Raw genomic sequence first — 18738 nt, 5'->3', positions numbered from 1 at the left:
TACATTAAAAAGTCCAAAAGCAATTTCGAAGAGCATGGAATCCCCTACAAGATTCAACAATTCGTTTTTCAATATCATGAAAAGCAGCTCAGCAGTAGAAATTTGAAAAAAAAAAAAATTTTTTTTACATGCATTTTAAATGGAAAAAAATCGAATTAAAATAGTAAATACTTAGCATTGGAATTGAGAGCTCATATTTAGTGAGAATTTGTTATTTTCGATGTAGATTGAGATTTCGCTTGAGCAATTAAAAAAAAAAAAAACTTTTCCGCAAATGAATCACCCTAATGAATACACTATTCTTCAGCGGTTTTCACTGTTTCAGATTTAGAGAGTATTATACGGGTAATTCAATCAGTTAATACTTGGGACTGATTCGTATAGTGAATATTTCGCTGATTCATTTTAAGAGGCTGTACTTGATTGTTACTGAAAAGTATACTATTATTTGAATTAGTGGTATACCCGGGCCAAAAAAATTGATCTAATTTTAGTTCAACCAGACTGTGTTTGGACTAATTGGTCTGTATTTGAACTAGTTGATCTAACTTTAATATTCTTTAAAAATCCTAAGCTGTTTATCTCTTATGCTCTTATTATTTTCTCGATTTAACGCATCTCAAGATTTAAATGTTGGCAAATTATAAAACTATTAAAAAAATTTAGTGAATATATAACATTGTATGTCATCTTGCACATTATTCTGTTCAAGTTCTAAATATTATATAAATATAAAAAAGAATTTTTAGTATTTCATAACACATATTTAAAAACGGTCTTTATTGATTCATAAAACGCTAAAAAAATGGCATTCCCAACGTTTAGAATAACAGAGGCTTCATATCTAAAAATAACTCCAGACGTGGTATGTTATAGTGGTATTGGGCTTCTTTCCGGGGAGTTACTTGGAGACTCCGCTTATATTCTCTCAAAAAACCTGCTTGGATCTTAGTAGTAAAGAATATATAAATGTCACTGACTGTAACCGACGGATAAAAGCAGGACCTACTGATAATTTAATGTAAATATATAGTCTCTGCATACTAAATATATAAGTATGCAATTATCAACACTGTGTAAAAGTTAATTAAGGAAGAACTTCATAGTACATACTTCGAAAACAAGCGTTATTATAAAATTGGTTTTCGGCATTCAATCAATTGGATTTTATTGAATTTATTTTCCATATAAAGGGAATATTGAATGATATAAAATTATAAAAACTACTTTAGTATTAAAGAATTTTCACTTAGTGAGTCTTGACTCTCATTATCCTACAAGTAATCGATGAGCTATTTTTGAGATTTAAAATTTGACAAGAAAGTCAAATAATGAGGGGCGATGATGAAATCTGGTACAAACGACTAGAGAATTCTACCTCGTTTTAAGAGTCATATCAGCACAGAATCATCTGTCGCAAGTCAATTTAGTGAGAATTTGTGTTCTCGCGTGCTGCCAAGCCACTCCAAGTCGTGCAACAGACAAAAAGCTCAAAGATAAGGTCCAGTTTAACTCTCTAGTCCTTAACTTACACATATACCTATACATATATAGTGTTCAAGTTACTTGCAGACTGCGCACGAGTTTACTCTGCTTTCAAAGAAACTTAACTTATTTCTTGCAATATTCTGTGATACTGTTTGAGATACATGGTACGAAAAAACTGCTGCGAATTGTACCCGTGTATAAAAATTGGATAATCATAGTCGTATTAGTTTTCGACATCGATTCAATGCCCTAATAAATTTTTCGCATGAAAATACCATATATGATAAATATATATGGAAAAATATATAATCAATATGGGACCATATAAGTGGCCTAAAACGATATATATTTTCTTATATATAATATAGTAGGTTTTAATATAATAAATTATATACGTAAGTTTATAAGTTAATACATGTATTATATATATTTATAATCATATATGTAAACTTATAAGTTAGCAGATATATGTATTACATGTATTGATAATTATATATGTAAATTTGTAAGCTAGTACACATATATATATACATATATATATATATATATATATATATATATATATATATATATATATATATATATATATATATATATATATATATATATATATATATATATATTCTGAACACAATGTTTGAATCTTATAACAGAGAGAGGAAGACAGAAAAGAATAGATTTTATTTATTCTTACATATTTGGGAAGACTTATATGGTTCTATATATAAAAAAATATACAAAAATTTATAAACTTAAATACATGGTACATATATCGTGCCATATAATGATGAATTATATACGTATTCTTATTTGTTTCCATATATAAATAACATTTATTTTTGAATATATTAAAATTATATATAAGTTTTCAAATATATAAATAATATATTGAAGTTATACGGAAATATATGAAATCATATAAGAGAAAACATATATAGAAATATCATAAAATCGGCCAAAATCTATATATAGTTCTATATAAGATTTCATGTATTGTCACATATAAATTTATATCTGTAACACATATTTTTTAATACATGTTTACCATATATGACATTTTCATGCGGGTAAGAATTGAATGCCAATATTTTCTTCGGTCGAGTAAATTCTTCTTGATTCAAGTTTTTTTTCTGTGTAAAATTACAAAAAATCTTGAACATAATTAAAAAAAAAGCAGCGGGTGTAGAAAGATCTTGATTATCACGTATTCAGTATCGAAAGAATGTTTCAACCGGTTTATTGCTGCTTCAGTTTGTAATAGCTCTGACGGCAGATGCATATCTATGTATAAGTGCACTATATGTACATACTTGGTAAATATATAAATGTTCGTGAGAGTAGGTATAAATATATACATATATATATCCATACTTGCGCCCTGTGCCGTGTAATTAAATCATGCCGACGGTTTTGCAATTAAACTCGATTATTTGCTCGTCGGCGACCGGCACTCGCCTACTCTCTACCCCTGATCCAACTCTTTCGACCCTGCTCTCAGTTCTCTCATTCGCTCCTCTACTGGCGTAACATCCGCTTTCTCGACTGCACATTTACCCTTGTCGACTTAACCCCTTGCAATATCTTTCGCAGTTCGCCCCGCAGCAACCTCCCCTTTCTTTTGCTCTTTGCATAGGTCGTGGATAATATTCTCGCCTGAATGAGCGCGAATTCACCTCGATTACGGAGACATACAAGTCCAGAGGACACCTCTAATTATAAGACATTGGATGAGTTGAATTGGCAAAATGACAAAAAAAAAAGTACTCGACAACTTTTTTAATAAAAACGATACCGACATCGCTAATAAAATCTCGACTGCTTGAGTAGGCACTTGTGTAAATACTGTAAAAAAATGAACGCATGTGTTCGATTTATATATAAAATATCTAGATTTGAGCACGTAACAGCATATTATAGAAGATTAGGTTGGCTTAACTTAATACAAGGAGAGTTTTTTTTATAACATGTTTATTTTACAAAGAAATTCGTATGGACTATCGACAATTATTCGGTTGCAAATTAGAATTACTGCCAATTACACTACGTAGAGGTGACATTAGGCAAGATTATTTAAGATTACCTAGAACTAATTCAACAATGTATGAGAAATCTTTTTTAGTGCACAGCTTACATATCTGGAATTCTTTGCCAGCTGGTATAACAATATTAAACAATTTTGAAGAATTCAGATCTGCGTGTTATAATTATTTCTTTGAAATGGATGTTCAACAGAATTAATGATAATAATAATAGTTAATGATAATAACAATAGTAATAATAAAATTAATCGATGAGTACTTAATGATTGATAATTAAATAATTATTAATTAACGTCAATTAGATGCCTAATGCTTAACGTTTAATGTTTAATATTTAATATCTAATACTTAATATTTGATGACTGCAATTAATATATGTAGTTATTGAAAAGAATGATGTGCGTATATGTATAAATAATGTAACTTTTAAATTGATGGTCCTCAGGGAGCTACGGCTCTAGAATCAAATAAAAATTATTTATCTATCTATCTATCTATCTATCTACAGTTGATCGTTATTTTGAATTTTTTTTTTGTTAAGCTTTTTCAAAAATCGAAAGTGTCAGTCGAAAAATGATAACGACTTTTGTCTTATAATAAAAATTATTATCAGTCCGAATTTATTAGCGTCAAAAAAATTTTAAGGGACCCGCTTTGCCCCTAAATAGAATTTTTTTCCACATTTTCTACCCCATTTTGTCCACAAGAAATAAAAATTTTTTCTATTCTTTGAATGTTTTACGCATTCGAGTCCCTGAAAACTTCGTATTCCTTAAGTATCCCACTCCCAACCCCCCTCTGTATCAAAATTTTGATGTAAATTAAAAACATATATTTGAATAATGCTAAATTAATGGGTGTACGGTGTCAAAAATTTAATCGAAGTCTTAATAAAAACGGCCATTTTGTAAATTAGCAACACATTACAAATTAAAAAGTTTCTCGAAATATTTATTAATTGCAGAAAATAATCTTTACGAAGTGTTTCATATAAATTTGTTCCAACTATATTTAGCTTCTTGTGGTGCCAAGTTTGGGTTCGACTGTGCGGTTAAAGCATTTTATTGCCCCTGATGTGGCATGAAGTCATTTGCTTTGAACCTCAACAGATACCTGTTTCTCGAAATACTAACGGAACAAAGATAAACATTATACTTAAACCTGTAGAAAGCATTTAAGAAGGAAGCCACTGAGTGAATATTCTTTCAATTCCTACCTGCCAAAAATCAGTGCAACTGTCAGACAGTGACGTGGCACTGAAGCGAACAATCAAATCTGGTTATCGCTAAATTTTTCCAGCGGACATAAATCGTTAGAACAGGACTTTAAAATTCGTCGCGTAACTCAATATCTCATGAGAGCGGGTCGGCGAATTTTGAAACGGTTCTTCGTCCAGGACGATCATAAATTGTTGGGAAATGGATTCACGACTGGTCGGATGGGGCCGTAAGTTATATCGGTCCAATCTGCATCCGTAAACTTTGCCTACAATACATAGTTTCGTCAGAGTAGAGATACATACAGATAGTAATAGGATAACTGCTGCTTGGATATATTTCTAGTTGCGAGGAAATACTGTATATATCTATATATATTTATACAATAAAGATGTCAGCAATACAGATACAAACTCTATTCTGTAAACGCAAGCAGATGGAAAATAGATGCAGTCGTTTCTCTAGAGCTTATTAATTACGAATTCGAATATAAATTTTATCAAAAAAATAGGGTCGGGGCAAGATGGCCCCCTAACCCGGTTGTTACTTTGTGGGTCTTTCGACCATCAAATCAATTTACTTTTATCACCTCAAACAAATTCATGGACATTTTGCCGAAATTAAAAAAAAAAATTTTTTTTGGTTTTGTAAAATTGTTTTCAACGTTAAAATTGATTGAAATGATTTTTTCACAACTATTGCAATACAATTGAATTTGAATTTAAAATTTCCGCCAAAATAAAAGAAAAAACACCTTCCCATTTTGCCCCTCCCTTCCTTATATATTTGTATAAATTGTTTAAAAAATATTGTGTTAAATATTAACATAACCTGTGTGTTAAAAACGGTCCACACAATACTTCTGTTATTTTTTAACACAAAATTTTTGTGTTAAATTTCAACCCTAAATTCGGGTAATCCGAGGAAAATTTAATATATTAATAATTGAAATTTTTGTTAAATTGACTCACAAAATTTCGGTTTCTGTAATTTTTTCGCGACTATTGATAGAGTTTTCAACATAAATTTTTAATTTTAAATCAACACTTAGTAAATATTAATAATTTCGATTTTCGTACTCGGTAACACTTTCAAAGTGTTAAATAGCGTCGATAAAAAATTAAGTAACAGGGAATGTATTGATTGAACACAAAAAACAGAACACGGTCCGTTTTTAACACACACAATATTTTTTACCGTAGTAGTGGAAAATTTATCATTTTTCCTTTAAAGTGCACTTTCACCATCAAATTAGGGTGACCTAAAACTTTCTCCGCAGCTGTTTTACTCTAAAAAAATGGTTAAAGTCACCCTAAAAAACAGAAAAAACTTTCACTTTTATTTTTTAAAATTGTAAAACTTGTATTTTCAGTCTTAAAGCCTTAAAGGTATAAATTCCGCGCGATTTCAAAGGAGCCATATAAAAAAAGAAAGTCTAGCAGGCAATAAAAATGTACCTTTACTCATAAAAAAGTAAAAGTTTTTTTCTATAGTGATTTTGGGATAAAAATAGACAGCAATTTCTTTTTTAAAAAATCCTCTTTCAGAGACAGATTTGATTTCACTTTAGATTTTCGGCAGAGATAAATTTTAAAACGATAACGCACAAGATACTGCAGAATAAATCAAGTTCGATATATATTTTGTTTTGTTTTGTTTAATTTTTTTGTGAAATCATCTTTTATTCAACCTTCGGTACATCTCTGGTGCCGTAGGCTTCCACCCTTTTCTCTGATGCAGCAAGAGGAGAGTAGGGGATGCGACAATATCCGGTACCCCGGCGTCCGACAACTGATAACGTCGGGGATGTTTATGCGTCCGTTCATAACCTGGCTCGTTTCGTCCACCACCGCAACCCTTGTAATTCATCAAAAGAAATCCGAAATTCAGATGACAAAAAACAATGGAGTCAGGCATAAAAACGAATACGAATGACAGATTAAAAAGTTTGAATTACTCATCGTCTTATAAAATTTATTCACTCTCTATCAGTTGAATTTTTTGTTGCATCTTTATTTCCTTATTTTACTTTTCACATCTATATGTAAATACCAGTGAGACAATTTTCTCTTCCGGACTGGTGTAATTTAGATGCCAAGACTTAGGGGGCGATGATAAAAAAAACGCTTTACTTTCTCTGTTTACTTGGCAGAAAAATCCGAATGCAAAATCTACCGTTTCCACTTCTCTCAGATCAAAAATCTATTTGCTGAACTTTTTAAAACAATGCATAAATTTAGTTTCTTTTTTTTACTCTGCCAGGCAAAGCTGAATTATAATTTTCATTTTATTTATCAGCCGCCCGAATTTCAATCTCAATTATATAAATTACTTTTTTTTCTGTAAGCCACATTTATTTTAATATATGTCTTCAATCAAGAAAAGAAATTTTTTTATTCAAGTATTTTATTTATTTGTTTAATACCGAAAAGAAAATTTTCTTTGGTCAAAAAAAAATCATTAGACATTTTACCCGACCTAGATTCGAACCTATATCGATAACGGAAAACTTGACTTACATAGAAAAAAAGGATTTGTTGGTGCAAAAACTTTTTACTTGTCTGAAAAAAAATTTCCTTGCCCTAAGAAATTTTTTGCACTGCGAATTGAAAAGGAAAATTTTCTTGGGGCGCGAAAGAATTTTTCTTGAGCCAAGAAAAAACTTTTAGAGCCAAGAAAAAATTTCTTGAGTCAAGAAACTACTTTTAGAGCGAAGAAAAAATTTCTTGAGCTTAGAAAAAACTTTTTGAGCCAAGAAAAAATTTCTTCAGTCAAGAAACTACTTTTTGAGGAAAGAAAAAATTTCTTGTACCAAGAAATGCTTTTTTGGGTGCACAGAAAAAACAGTTATCTTGAGTCAAGAAAAATTTTGTCTTCGGAATTTTTTCTTGATTCAAGACAAATAAAACACTTGATTCAAAAACTTTTTTTTGGTTCGAGACAGTAAATTCTCTTGTTTCAAAAAAACTTATTTTTGAAAAGAAACTGAAAATTTCTTGATTTAAAAAAAAATTTTCTTGCTCCAAAAAATTAATTTCTTAAATAAAAACGAAAAATTCTTGACTGAAAAACAGTTTCTTAGCTAAAGAAAATAACCGCGCGCAGCCACGGTGGCTATTGGAAATCATGTTTTTAATAAACTCTCGTTATCCCTCGATGTTTGTCATCTTAAATATTAATTTGCACAACTAAACAATAAAATTTTAATCTTTAATAGTTTATAGAAGTAGCTCTCGAAAAAATTAACATATTTTATATTTTTATCAATACCAATGAGAAATTTCATTTTGTTATAAAAACAAATTTTTTTCTTAGAGCAATAATTTTTTTCTAATTTTTAATTATATCTTTCTTCAATTCCTTTTTTTTATTTAACCAAATAATTGCTTTATTGAAGTTTTTAATTGTAATAAATTTGAAAACGTATCAACTAAATTGTCGAAATATTTGCTTGCTAAGCGATTGATGCTTCTAGAAATTTATGACTAAAGTGCCGCAATAGTTTTCTTAAAATTCCAACTATCAATTTAATTTCCAAAAAATTACTTATTTCACTATTTATGGAAACCCGGAAAATAATTACTTGAGTTCAATTTTTTTTCCCAGTGTAATATTTATCCACAGTGAATATTTATTGTATTATTTAGAGTTGTCAGAGCTGGAAATTTTTACGCATATAAGGCGAACTGAGTGATATATTGTAGGCTAGATATATTTACGATGCGGAAAGAAAATAGAGAAAGAGAAAAGCGAGGACGAGAGATAGATCGAGCGTGGCTGGAGCGAGAAGATAGCGAGATAGGAATCCTATAGCGTGGGGGAGGGTTGCTTTCGGTGCACAGGATGAAGTAGGAGCGAGGGTAGGTGGGTTTCGTTGGTTCGTTTCTACGTACCCTCAGCCGTCCAACGGGTGATCTACGACTCCCTTGAGCATAGTCGAGCGGCATAACTTTTATCTTATACCAGCTCAGCGTGATCTTCGCGAGCTCTAACGTGAGATTCGAAGCGATATTACCTACGCGTTTTATAGTAGTGGAAAATGGACGTATTTTCTCTTTTCTTCCCCTGCCCTCTTTTTTCATCCCACTTTCTCTTACAGCCACCCTCTAATGCGCAACAGAGGGATGTACGTAAATGGTTAACGCAGCCATTTCACGCCTCAAGAGACATTCAGTTTCGCTTTTATTTCATTCGAATTCTAACCAAATCCATTCGAGAGACACCTACTTCTCTTTACATACAGAGATAGAAGTAGGCTTTCTATTTATTTACTCCCATGAAGAGACGAATAAGATAAAAGTTATAAGGACGAAAATAAGGTGATTTACATTTGTATATGAAAATTTTGTGATTTATCAGGGTATCAAATAAAATCGTTATTTTGTTTTTATTTCATACGACTAAAAGATTTTTAAGGAATAAAAAAAAAGACGTTTAGCAAAGAAATAAATTTTAGATTCAAGGATTTAAAGATGTTTTATTGAATGTTTAACTTTTCAAATATTTTTCTCTGTATTCCGTCAACGAGTGAATGTAGAGAAAATTTTTGCATAGGATTATAATTTTTACTTTGATAAAAACAATATTTTTTCAGTTATCAGTTAATGAAAATTATTTAATTAGTAATTGAATGTTAACATTCAAGAAAAATTTTCTTAAAATTTCGGGATATTTCCAAAAATAATTAGGACTAATAATTATAATTAAGAAAATAGTTTCGCGTGTAAAGAGCAAGGTTATGAAGTGACCAATTGACCGTAGGTTTTATTTCGACTCGCCGCCTCAGTTACTGGCAATTATACGCTGATTTACTAGTAATTTTATAGCAACATCAATAAAAATAGCACTTAATAAAATAGTGTAACCACTTACTTTACAAAATGTTTGTTGATTTTAAAATCATTACTTTATATGTCACTTTCTGAACTGAATCTATTAAGTGAATAAAAAAATTTTTTTTTCACAAATAGCAGATGACTTTACGAAATATTATATAAATGCTAATTAAAAACTTTACAAAAAAAAACCCCCTGCTCTTTTTTGGACAAAGCGCTATATCTCTAAAAGTGTAATTGTAGTTTTGGAATTGAAGAATTTATATTTTTTCTGGGATTTTATTCAATTTCGGGCATTTTGTATAACGATTCAGTCATTTTTTAGGATTAGCAAAAAATTATGTTTTTCATAGTAAATTAAAAGTGAGCTTATTTTTCAAATTTTTGCCGCCAAAAAAATACTTTTTGAGCAAGTACTTAAGCAGCGTTTTAAGTATCATTGAAAGAACAAATTAGATTTTACGATATAGCGTTTGCCGGACTAGGCCAGCAAATTATTAAAAAAAAAAAAATATAGATAACAATGAATAAAAATTTTGAAATTGAAAGCAATAATTTTTTTTTCCGATCTTGAATAAAAACATTGTATGGCAATTTTTGCTAATAATTTTGAGAATTAGAAGCTAATATGGAACATTAAGTCACTAGTGGCTGCAATAATGTTTTTGCAATTTTCAGATTGACTGTATGTAATATTTTTAAAAATAATTCAGAAAAATAAAAAAGAAATAACAAAAGAGAAAGTATATGAAAAGGTAGAGGGAGAGGGAGAGAGAGAGAGAGAGTATCGATCAGAGGTTGCGAGGCGAAATTACGCCAAACGTTTCTCGATTGTCGATATCGCGACGCGTGGTTATATCGGCCATACGTCGCGCACTCTCACCCTGCAGGAAAGGGGGCGGCAACCGCAGCACGACTGTCCTCTCACTTGCTCTATCGCTTGCCATAAGGGGATGGAAAACGAGAGAGTTTGCTCCAGCTACTCCAATTCCCTAGCCTCGACTCGTCGCCTCTTTCTCCCCTCGTCGTCCAATATTTATTGATCACCCCCGAAGGCATCGTCATATATATATAACTATATATGTGTTTCGATGCACGATATCGGCTGGCGCCCTCCAAAATGTCCGAAAGAAAAAAAATTAGCTTCATGGACCTCACTATATACTTTATAAAGCCACTTTCTTGCCAAAAAAAGTCCAAAAAAAATGTATATATTTTTAGGGTGATACTTTTTGATTGTCTATTTATAATATACATAGAAAAAACACTTCTATAACAATTAAAGTAAAAAGTCTATGAAATTTTCTCTATAAATTAACTTGTGTAATATTTACAGAACAAAATATGTTATCTTTAGATTGTAAATTCTGTAAACCCAAGTCTGTAATTTTTACATTTTGAGGCTGCGATAATTACAAAGTGAAGTTGTAGAAGTGACAGAAGTACTGAGGTAAATAATGTAAAACGAATTATGTTAATATAACATCTGACCAGGAAATAATTAATGCAGGGAAATTTTTTATAAAAAAAATTCAATTTTCAAATACTCAGTAACTTATGAATATATTTTCTTAAACAATTGCTGTGAGTAATTGTTAAAAATTCAAATAAATTTATTATAACATTTAATAAAACCAAAAGATAACAATAATAAAATAAAACCATGGTTTTTGGAAAAATATTTTTATCTTTTGCAAGCGATAAAGATGATAAAATAAGAACCATGGTTTTTGGAAAAATATTTTTATCTTTTGCTAAAGATAAAAATAATAAAATAAGAACCATGGTTTTTGGAAAAATATTTTTATCTCTTGCAAAAGATAAAAACAATAAAATAAAAGCCATGGTTTTTGGAAAAATATTTCTATCTTTTGAAAAAGATAAAAATAATAAAACAAAAACCACGGTTTTTGGAAAAATATTTTTATCTTTTGCAAGCGATAAAGATAATAAAATAAAAACCATGGTTTTTGGAAAAATATTTTTATCTCTCGCAAAAGATAAAAACAATAAAATAGAAACCATGGTTTTTGAAAGAATATTTTTATCTTTTGCTAAAGATAAAAATAATAAAATAAGAACCATGGTTTTTGGAAAAATATTTATATCTTTTCCAAAAGATAGATACAATAAAATAAAAACCATAGTTTTTGGAAAAATGTTTTTATGTTCTGCAAAAGATCAATGCAATAAAATATAAACCATGGTTTCAGGAAAAATATTTTTATCTTTTGCAAAAGATACAAATAATAAAATAAAAGCCATGGTTTTTGGAAAAACGTCTAGTTTTTTTAATAAATCTTTTGAAGAACTAAAAGTTAAAAGCCAATAGATTTTCAAGACAATATATTCGAAATTTTTTTTTTTTTTAAACAAACTTCTAAAATTACAAAACTACTCTGTAATGATGGCATCATACTTATGTAGATTTTACATGAACTATCAGTAAATATTACACAAAGTAATAATATATGATCTCCAAAAAAAACATGTGATTTTTCCATAATTTATCTTCTAGTGTTTCATTTCTTTATTCGTTAAAATAACATATTTTTTGCACTTCCCTCTTTCGCCTCCTCCCCCTTCAAACTACAAATGACTTCTATCCGTAATTTTTACAAAATTGTTTTTTCCACGTACTTATATTTTATATAAAATAAAATAAACAAAAAAAAGTTACTCAGTAAAACTTTCTAAATGAAGAATATACATATATAGGGGTGATATATCATCATAAATGAATAATATATTCCGATTAATACAACAAAGTAAATACGATAACAAATAAACATAAAAAAAAAAAAAAATGATACACATTTATAAAATACAAGCGCAAAAAGTTAAGAAAATATAAGTAGAGTATAAATATTATGCAAATATAAGCGCAACTAAAATATAGCAGTAACGCAAAAATTATTAGTAAAAAGCAAAACTCACCTTGCAACCATGTCCAATGCGGCTTAGCGATATCGTCCTTACCTAAAGCAAAGAAATAAAAACAATGGCTTTAATAAAGTATATCAAATAAATTACACTTTTTTGCGTTTGCTATTTCTTTCGCTAATGCAGTGGAAAGAGAATGAAAAGACGTAAAACTGATCATTTTGTGGCAAGAAGTGAATTACATAACGAAGCTCTAGTCTGGTCGTTTAGAAGGAAAAAGGACTCGGCGGTGTAAAAAAAGGTGGAGTGGAAGAAGGGGATGAACGGATGGTTGAATTCCCAAGATAAATCAATCCTCGGCGACTTAACGACCACAACGATCACGCGCCCAACTAGTAAAAACGGCATACGTCCCACGATGATATCCGCAATTGCATCGCACAGTAGTTGTTGCAGAAAAGGTTATTCAGTCTTGTTTTCCTTGAGAGTACATAGAGGGTTTGCGAGATAGCTAGAGGTCGTTCTAATATATTGAACCGCTGGTCGAACACCACATTGTGAAACGCGATAGCCCATCCTTGCTGTTACATGCGCGCATCTCACAGCCGCGGGCCGCCAAATGATCCAGAACACCACTGGGAATTGCTATGGTATTACGCGCCATGATAAGTATATATCTATGTTTATATGTTTGTGAGAGATATTATGAGTACATGCATGTACTCGCGGGTGTTGTACATGTGAGAGTGCTAGTGTGTAAACGGGCGCTATAACTAACCGACCAGATATACGACCTGTTTAGTAGTTCTATATCAGCACCCAGGTCAAGCTCCACCATGCAAATACTCCCGTCGAAATCAACCCTCTAAATAGTTCGTTAATGATAGTCGAATTATGCTCCCCATCAATTCGTTCATTACTTTTTTCATTTTTATCGATATTTTATTTTTATGTTCGGGTATCGATAATCTACGAATTAGGGGTGGGAGGGGCAAAAGAGAGACCCCCAAAATTTCATAAAAAATATTGTGGAACATTTAAAAATTATTTTTGTAAATATAGTTGAGCATTTTGCCCCTCCCCCACCCCTAAGTTTTTTACGACAATTAGGCAATTAAATTTTTTTTGAAACTAAATTTTGTGCGTTTTTTTTTTTGATAATTTTAATGATTAAAAAAAAAATGAAAATTGAAAGAAATAATTTTTTCTCAACAGTAGATTGAATAGTAATAAAAAAAAATGACTAAAAGTAAAATAATTGAAAGCTCGTGTTATTGGTTTCTGACTAACGTCGAGAATCCTGCAGATCGATGGCTCATGACAACGCATTGGCGGTGACTGGTTATTAGATTATTGCCGGTATCGACAACTCATGCGTTGCATGCCAATATATAGGGTGGTTATAAGGGAAGCTGGGAAGGGGTTAGCTGTAACTCGGGCCGTTGGTGAATCTACGTATACGCACAGTATATGGCACATATATATTCGAATATATATAATGGAAGAGACGCGGGGTCAAGGGAACTCGATGAAGCATTACAGGGAGAAAACGGAGAGAACGGGATAACGATAACTTACGATCGGTATTAGCTGGAGGCTTGCTTTGGCTGATGGATGCGCTAATTATCAGAAACCAGAAGTTACAATGTTTCGTGTTATACTAAATATCTATACGTGTATTAAATATTGCAATTATATAAGCATCAGAATAATATATTTTATAATGTTCAAAGAAATAAAAACACAAGTAAAGTAGAAGACCCATTACTCGCTCGCTTTTCATTGGGGTGAGATTAAACCACTCAATAAAAATTGGCCAATGAAATTTATACTCATTTTTTTTATAGTTATTTTTCGAAATTCTGAATACAAGAATAAAATTTTAAGGATAATAATGATAATGGGGGAGGATGGGGCAAGAAGACCCCCTCCAAAAATTTGATCGAAACATTTTTTTACTGTTCCTTCTAATTACTATAAATTCGATATATGTACGCATTTTTAGCCCTATTATCACAGATACCTGGGGCAAAACGGATCAGCCAAAAATTCTGAAAAAAGATTTTTTCATATTTTTATCGTCAAATTATGAAAACTTTACTATACTTATTCGTTTTTCGGCTGGTTTTCTACTCTCTAAACCTGAAATAGTGAATTATCACTAATTCACAGTGTAATTTCACTATTTGCCACAGCTAAAAGTCGACCACTTGGAATTAGTGCATATACACTCTTTTACCCAGTGAAATGATGCATTTATAAAAACATTGAAATTCACTGCAGTTATTAGTAGTAAATAGCTCTAATGATAATTACTTATTAAACAGTAATGTTTTAAATCTAGTGTATAAAAGTAAAATTTTCACTATTTATACGTAAAATTCACTTTTTTCCAGTGAATTAGTTGATCACTGGGAAAAACAGTGAACATTTAACTATTTCAAGCTTAGAGAGTATGTCTGGGGCAAATTTGGCCACTAAAAATATTTGAAAATAATCATTTTTTTTTTTAATTGATAAATTTTTCATTTTGATTAATTTTTACAGTATTCACAAATATACTCATCGGAATAATATTCATCTTCATCTGCACAGAAATCATGAGACCATTTCTTACAATTTTTACATTGAATCCAAGATTCCTTAGAGCTTCCGAATAAAGTCCATTGCAATAAAGACAGTTATAATCATCAGTTTTAACTTTTGAACAATTTTTTTTGTATTTTAAACTGTACTTTATTTTTGCTAAATCCGGGTCTTTTCTCCTTTATTTTGGCGGCAATTTTAAATTCAAATTCAATAGTATTTAAATAGTTGTAAAACAATCATTACAGTCAATTTTTTTTTAGTAATAGAGTGGGGGAACGATTTATCACGCCTTAAAAAATTTTTTCTGAGTCATATAAAAGTAAGTATAGATGTCACGAGAAAGAAACACATTCTTATCGTTGAAAACAATTTTACGAAACCAAAAGAAAAAATCTTTTTTTAAGTTTCAGCAAAATGTCCATGAATTTGTTAGAGATGACAAAAGTAAACAGATTTGATGGTTAAAAGCTACAAAAAGTGACATTTAGACTCACAACTAATTCATCAATGATCATTTTTTTACTTGAAATTCAATTAAAGTGAGCGGCTAATGGTACTGGTCAGGCTTAGGGCCTTTCATTCTATTTGATTCGAACCAATAATGAAAAAGTAATGAAAACTAAATTTTCAAGAAAATCGTAAACTTGTTATATTTGTTTATCTGATAGTAGTTATCTTTGTCTAACAGTAAATTTACACAGGCCAGACCACAACTCGCGGTCTAAGCAATAGATATGTGCTACATCGATGTGCATACAGAGCCAAAGGCACGTGGTCGCAGTCGATCGGAGAGACCGAAAGGGAGAGAGAGAGTAAGCTCGTAATGAACTTGGAGCTTGTTTATTTAATGGGAAATTCGGTGGCGCCATAAAGCTCCAAGGAGAGGGGGTGAAACCTATCAAATTTATGCCTTTGGTTTAGCCGCACTGACGGATCGCAATGCCTCGCCGCACGTGCCTTCACTAGCCGTTCTCTCCCTCCCACTACTTTCTCTCTCACTTGCTCTCACGGCTGGTGGAGGCGTTTTCATGTGTATTTGTATTTACCCTATTGGTAGTCCAATATAATCCAAACGGATATATATTCCAAGGGTTCCATTGTGTCCTTTAAAGGGGACAGGGGGTGCTCTGAGCGATCATAGGAGGTAAAATAGTCTGGCGCCTATTTAGTGACGAACATCCCGGCATTAGCTCATAAATTTTAACAGTTATAAGGGCTAGAAGCTGTCTCTTGGCGATAAAGGAATGCCAAGACATTGTACAGACACACGAAATTATATTCCTGTATTAATTAAAATAGTGCGACTGCACAGTATCGCAACTTGGACCAGTAAATTATACTCTTAGAGTAAGAGAAAAAAATGGATATTTTCAAGAAAAAATTTTGTTTATATGCTCAATACTAAGAAGAAAATTTTCTTTTGTCAAAATAATATTATTAGACATTTTACCAGGCCTAAGATTCAAACCTAGATCGATCACCCGAAATTTGACTAATACAGAAAAAAAGGATTTCTTGGTGCAAAAAATTTTTACTCGTCTGAAAAAAAATTTCCTTGCCCTAAGAAATTTTTCGCACTACGAACGTAATAGGAAAATTTTCTTGGGGCGCGAAAAAATTTTCTTGAGCCAAGAAAAACTTTTTGAGGGGAGAAAAAATTTCTTGAGGCAAGAAATGCTTTTTTGGATACACAGAAAAAATAGTTATCTTGGGTCAAGAAAAATACCGTCTTCGGAATTTTTTTCTTGATTCAAGACAAATAAAACACTTGATTCAAAAAATTTTTTTTAGTTCAAGACAGTAAATTCTCTTGTTTCAAAAAAATTTATTTCTGAAAACGAACTTGAAAATTTCTTGATTTAAAAAAAAATTCTCTGGCTCCGAAAAATTTATTTCTTAAATAAAAACGAAAAATTCTTGACTGAAAAACAGTTTCTTAGCTAAAGAAAATAAGCGCGCGCAGCCACGGTTATTTTACTATTTATGGAAACTCGGAAAATAATTACTTGAGTTCAATTTTTTTTAGCAGTGTACTGTCTTGCTAATGTCTTTTTTGTATACAGTGGACCCTTATAGACAATGCTACCACAGTGAATTTATCTATAGACATTTTTTTACTAACTAGATTTTTTACAAACAAATCTATCAAAAAATCATCATCATTAATCTCCCATTTTAAAATTATGAAGTAATAAAAATAATTACGTTCAAGTCATATAAATATGAAAATCAATAATGGACAAGAAAAATTTTGAGACTTATGTTAGGTAAATAATGTAACAAGTAAGTTATACGAAGGAAACTTTATATCAGAGAGAGCTGGTAAAATAAAGCTGATAGTAAAAAGAATTTTGTGAGAAACTACCGAACTTTCACAAGGACGATGCGTTATCTTTCCTGTTTCTACGACGGGGGAACAATTCTTTGTTGGTGTTAAAACTTTTTAAACTTTTTTTTTACCCATCAAGAAAGAACAGTGAAAAAATCTAGCCTGTTTCAACGTGACTAAAAAATTTCATCCTGAAATTTTTATGCTGAAATTACCAAGATTTTTTTTATTGTTCTTAATTTATTGTCAAGCTTTGTTGTTACAGAACCTAAAACTTTTACACAACCATAGTAATTGTTATTGTTATTATTATAGTTTTAGAATATTTTTATATTTATTTAATACTCTTTTGACTAAAAATAGGGCATAACAGCCCTCCTTCAAAAAATGGTAGAAAAAAATTTTTTTTGGTTTTGTAAAATTGTAATCAACGTTAGGAATGTATTTCTTTCTTTTGACAACCATATTTACTTTTATGTGACTCAAAAGAAAATTTTTTAATCGCTCCCCCACTCTTATTAAAAAAAAATTGATTGTAATGATTTATTCACAACTATTGCAATACAATTGAATTTGAATTTAAAATTGCCGCCAAAATAAAGGAGAAAACATCTGGATTTAACAATAATGGTGACTAACCTAATGAACTTTGAAAATTGAACTTTACCAATTTGAATTTCACAATTTGAATTTTGGTAAGTTTGAACATTGGTAAATTTGAACTTTTATGAATTATGAAAAATTATGAAAAAACAATTATTTTTGATGAAAGATATACTAAATTATTCAGAGCTTAAATTAACCAAAGTTCAAATTTACATAAGTTCAAATCTACAAAAGTTCAAATTGCTAAAGTTTAAATTTACCAAAGTTCAAATTTACAAAAGTTCAAATTGCCAAAGTTCAAATTTCCAAGTTCAAAGTGTAAAAAGTTCAAATTTTCGAAGTTCATTAGGTATAGCACCAGCAAAAATAAAATAAAGTCTAAAACACATAAAAAATTGTTCAAAAGATAAAACTGATGATTGTAACTGTTTTTATTGCAATGGATTTTATTCGGAAGCTAAAGAATCATGGATTCAATGTAAAAATTGTAAGAAATATTTTTAGTGGCCAAATTTGCCCCAGGCATAGAGAATCAGCCGAAAAATGAATAAATATATTAAAGTTTTCATAATTATTTGACCATCAAAATATGAAAAAATCTTTTTTTCAGAATTTTCGGCTGGTCTATTTTGCCCCAGGTATACGTATGACAAAAAATGTGCAAATACATTGAATGTATAGTAATTAAAAACAAAAAAAAACAAAACAATGTTTTTGATCAAATTTTCGAAGGGGGCCTTCTTGCCCCATTC

At 30.5% G+C, this 18738-nt stretch overlaps 1 protein-coding gene across 6 annotated transcripts in view; it reads right to left on the bottom strand.

Moving 5' to 3' along the window:
* The window catches only part of LOC130668593 (homeotic protein ultrabithorax), a 639564-nt gene that overhangs the window by 103215 nt on the left and 517611 nt on the right, over nt 1-18738 (bottom strand). For 4 of the 6 annotated variants that reach the window (XR_008990044.1, XR_008990048.1, XR_008990045.1 and 1 more), the window contains one exon: nt 12517-12558. The exons of the other annotated variants lie outside the window; for them this stretch is intronic. Coding sequence is in view for 1 of the 4 variants with exons in the window: in XM_057470954.1 (XP_057326937.1) it covers nt 12517-12558 (42 nt within the window). In the remaining 3 variants the exon portion in view is untranslated. The remainder of the gene's footprint in view (nt 1-12516; nt 12559-18738) is intronic. 6 annotated transcript variants of the gene reach the window in all.

This window comes from Microplitis mediator, chromosome 5 (assembly GCF_029852145.1).
Source record: "Microplitis mediator isolate UGA2020A chromosome 5, iyMicMedi2.1, whole genome shotgun sequence".
Lineage (NCBI taxonomy): Eukaryota > Metazoa > Arthropoda > Insecta > Hymenoptera > Braconidae > Microplitis > Microplitis mediator.
The sequence above is the reverse complement of the archived record's forward strand: the minus strand, read 5'-3'. Positions and strand labels throughout refer to the sequence as shown.